Below are 3812 nucleotides of genomic sequence, written 5' to 3' on the forward strand. Positions count from 1 at the left end.
GACTCGTGAGCAGTGCTCCGTAGGCTTGGTTCGATGAGCGGAGCGTCCACATCTGGACCCTTCGGGGAACGTTCTCTCAGCCGACGAACAACGTCACGGCAGAAAAGTTGGCTCTCTATCCCAATGCATACTCATGGGTTGGCAATCCCAGCAATCGTGATTCTAAAGATACTGGCACTGCGTCTGCGGAAAGAACAGGGCTTCTGGTAGATATTCCAAGTCCCACAAGAGGTCTTCGACGGAGTGTGCAGTACAGAGGGTGTCAATCCTCTCCATGCTTTGAGAGTTCGAGAAGGAACGTAGGATTCAGTGGTATACATCCGATCGACGAGGGAGATGAATGTGAGGATGCCATTGACAACAGTGCGATGGCGGTAGAGAAAGGAGCAACTCAACAGCAGAACCGGACATCTGTTATCTCCAATCCGTTTAGTGATTCTTCCCGCTATAGCGATTCTTACAGTGCCAGTTCGTTTCCGCAAGGCATAGCGATCCATGAAAAATCATCCTCAAACGAATGGACGGATACTTCCGAGTCCAACGACGCCGCCTCCAGGAGTTACTCTCCAGATAAGAGTCTCCGAACACTATCGGGTTTTTCTGAAGTTTCCAGCTCTTTCATGTCGTCCTCCTCGCAACCCGCAAATCGCGTTTTTCTGAACAAAAACATGGCGGACGGTCCGGCTGCAGCTGCGTTCGAGCCCATCCAAAACTGGTCCCCTGAAAGCCACTTCCAAGGGCAGCTACATGCACACTCTACCGGTGGTGGCAGTAGCTACGATCCGGTCAACGAGTTAAGTACACATACGACGTGGTCCTCGGACAACACCATTGTATCTCAACGCCCTGCACATAATGCAACTTTCGGCCGATCACAAGCAGAAAACGAATTTCTGCTTGGTATTACGCCGTTGGAGTCATCAAGGAGAGGGCTGAACGTGATGCAGAACAAAGGTCGGGGATTAGTTGGTAATGTCCGCCGCACCCTCCGTTCCGTCAGGAGAGCTGAGAACATCGCAAAGTCGAATTCCGTGAGCCTGGAAAATATGTCGTCAGGCTCTCAACGCTCTCAGCGACTAGAACAGCAGCAGCAGCAGCAGCAGCAGCAGCAGTATGAGCCATACAAGCCGTATCAGCAGCAAAGGAGTACAAGCACGAGTCCCACAAAGAGCCTCTATAGTTTTCAGGATGGGAGAGAATCAACAGCAACTTCGGATTCAAATAGCATTCCCGGACGCGCCATGAGCTCCGCCTCGTCAATCCTGGGGCGCAAGCAGGGTGCGAAGGACTGGGGTGCGAAGCGATCCTCTGCTGATAGTGCGCAGATACGGCTGCTTCAGGCCGCGCGCGCTGCTGATGCTAATAATCTCTACGGAGCGGCATCGTCGTCGGAGAGTGGTGCTGGTATGAGTTTAAGCAGCCACTCACCAGATCTCCTCGACTATGATGACGATGAGGAGTGGGACGTGGAAGCAGCGGCGGAAGGCAGGTTGGTGCAAATTGCCTATACGGTTCCCAAGGAGAAGCTTCGGGTGGTCAATCCTGGCGTTGGAGATTATATGGACGAACGATGATGATCAAACGCTTCACAGTAATTGTGGAGCTGAAGATGAGACCGCGCCGTAGTATCATTGGAGGTCCCCGTAAGTAAAGCTCAACGATCGGATTCCACTTAGCTGTTTTGGCGTCGGGGCTTTTTTTTTTTTTTTTATCTTGAGTGTTCCCCTGTTATTCGAAATGGTTTTGTTGGGTTTTTTTCTATATTCTCCGCTTTGCTTGCGATTTTTTTCTTTCTTGGGCTTTTCGCTATATTTGATAGGCCTGTATGGGTGGATTTTTGGTTATTTTGTTATATGTGGATATATGATGAATTGGTACGAATCTCATTTTCTGGCATTTTCTGGCATATGGGTGGATGAGATCATGTTATACGATACTATCGAGGAGGTATACGAAATCTGGGGTGTGGTTTCATCATGTCTGTTCCCTTTCCTTTTCAGAGAGCGAGTCTGCCATCGTCTCACCATACATTCACTTCTTGCCGGGTATAAGCCTGAAATTTATTGTTTGTGGTCTCTTTATTCTATATAATATACACTCTCTAGATAAGATATAGTTAGTCTTGTTGAAAGATGTTTCAATACCTAAATACATATTGTTCCAGAATCCAAACTCTCTTTTCAATCGCTGTATTATATATATACAATGGGTTACACCCTTTAGATGATGTAACAACCAAATATTCGGGGGGGGGGGAAATAAAATACAATGCACTTGCATATATGCACGGTGATCCCCACTGACGGCTGGCCAACAAACGGCGCTACTCACCGTACATATAGATATGCATCAGTCAGCGTCCAAGCTTGCTGGCGAGCCAACTGGAGACGTTCCGAATTTCGTCCTGAGAATCAAACGCGCCGGAACCGGCGATGACACCTGCCCAATCGGAAATTTCATGCAGCTTCCTATTCGCAAGGATTTGACTGGTCCGTTCGGATTGGACGTCCGCCTGCTCGGGGTTTGCGGAGGTGGAGATCTGGCTCGAGATTATTGCGCCGGATTTCACTCGGAGGAAGACACGTGTCTGTGCAGGGGCATGCGTGTTAGTAAGGGCTTTTTTTTTTTTTTTTTTTTTTTTTTTTTTTTCCCCGGTTACCAGTGTGACGATAAGACGTAAATTGGTATGTTTGGGGGGGGGGAAACCATTGGCTGGTACTCCCCCAGGAGGGAAGGTACTGTGGAAAAGGAGGTCTCGGTCTAGGATCTTCCTCCCGGGGATGGGTTGAAAAGGTAAATTTCCTCGCTTGGCCCTATTTCCATTCCCAAGACTCAGTAACGATTGAATAAAGAGAGGGAGATTTGTTCAGGGGATCCCACTAATTTTTGCGAAAAGAACTGTGGGGCAGCAAACATGAAGTCTCTGGATCGCCTCAACTATCTCTGGCTCACCGAGTGCGTGAATGGCTGACACTCCAGCAAACGCCCAGTTCTGTGCCATGTGGACCTCTGGGTCAATTGCATGCGCGCGCTGAGCCCTTAGAATAGCATCTGGATGCATGCCGTAGAGTTGGGCAAACTCCTCCATAATGTTGGAAATTACCTGGTCCATGAGAAAGGTTGAATCAACCACACTTGAAACATTTCCTACTGGAGACCTAACACTATCGACTCCTTTTGCTTTCAAGTAAGGTCGAGCTGGCGATCGTAGGAATGAGGTTATATTTCCGAGATTGGGGGAGTCAATCAAGCAAGTGCCGTGATGCAGAGCTCGAAATCGTGTCAGTTTATACGCGGAGCCAGAGATTTTGAGGGAATGCGGTATTGTTTTTTCGGTTCGAAGGCTTTTCGGATGCCCTGTTTCAACTTTAACGGCTTCTCTAGATAGCGTTCCTGGATCCTGTCCTAGGACAATATCATGACGCTCATTGACCCTTGTGTTGACTGCGCCGACGCGCTGGAGAGCCCTAACCACCATCTCGGCATGCTTGTCTCGATGGAAGACGGGTTTCGGACAGATGACACAGTAATTCAGATTGCCTTCGTCATGAAATACAGCACCACCTCCAGATCTCCGCCGCACAAAGGGTGCGTTGTTCGTAGATCCATCCGCAATGCTCTGGGGCCCACGATCCAGCTCTCGAAGATTGATTTCGAGCCATGGGTTCTGATTCCGGCCGATGACGACGCAAGGTCGATTTATGTACAAGAAAAGTATACTCGAATCCTGAGGGGAGTGCTCGAGTAAAAAGTTCTCAATTGAGAGGTTCACAAAAGGTCGTTAGAGAGGGATCGGTAGATCTGATGTGTGC

General features: G+C 48.9%; 3 protein-coding genes across 3 annotated transcripts; 2 read left to right on the forward strand and 1 right to left on the reverse strand.

Moving 5' to 3' along the window:
- Nucleotides 1-368: 368 nt before the first annotated feature.
- On the forward strand, nt 369-1574 carry HCAG_05543 (predicted protein; the record flags this gene model as incomplete). The annotated part of the gene is made up of 1 exon (XM_001540026.1): nt 369-1574. The coding sequence occupies one exon, from the start codon at nt 369-371 to the stop codon at nt 1572-1574; it is 1206 nt and encodes a 401-aa protein (XP_001540076.1).
- Nucleotides 1575-2078: 504 nt separating this feature from the next.
- On the reverse strand, nt 2079-3112 carry HCAG_05544 (predicted protein; the record flags this gene model as incomplete). The annotated part of the gene is made up of 3 exons (XM_001540027.1): nt 2079-2083; nt 2383-2587; nt 2915-3112. The coding sequence occupies 3 exons, from the start codon at nt 3110-3112 to the stop codon at nt 2079-2081; spliced, it is 408 nt and encodes a 135-aa protein (XP_001540077.1).
- Nucleotides 3113-3418: 306 nt separating this feature from the next.
- HCAG_05545 (predicted protein) lies at nt 3419-3748 on the forward strand (the record flags this gene model as incomplete). Its single annotated transcript, XM_001540028.1, has 1 exon — nt 3419-3748. One exon carries the CDS (start codon nt 3419-3421, stop codon nt 3746-3748), a length of 330 nt encoding a protein of 109 aa, XP_001540078.1.
- Nucleotides 3749-3812: the final 64 nt, after the last annotated feature.

This window comes from Histoplasma capsulatum, genomic scaffold, assembly GCF_000149585.1.
Source record: "Histoplasma capsulatum NAm1 scaffold_5 genomic scaffold, whole genome shotgun sequence".
Taxonomy (NCBI): Eukaryota; Fungi; Ascomycota; class Eurotiomycetes; order Onygenales; family Ajellomycetaceae; genus Histoplasma; species Histoplasma mississippiense.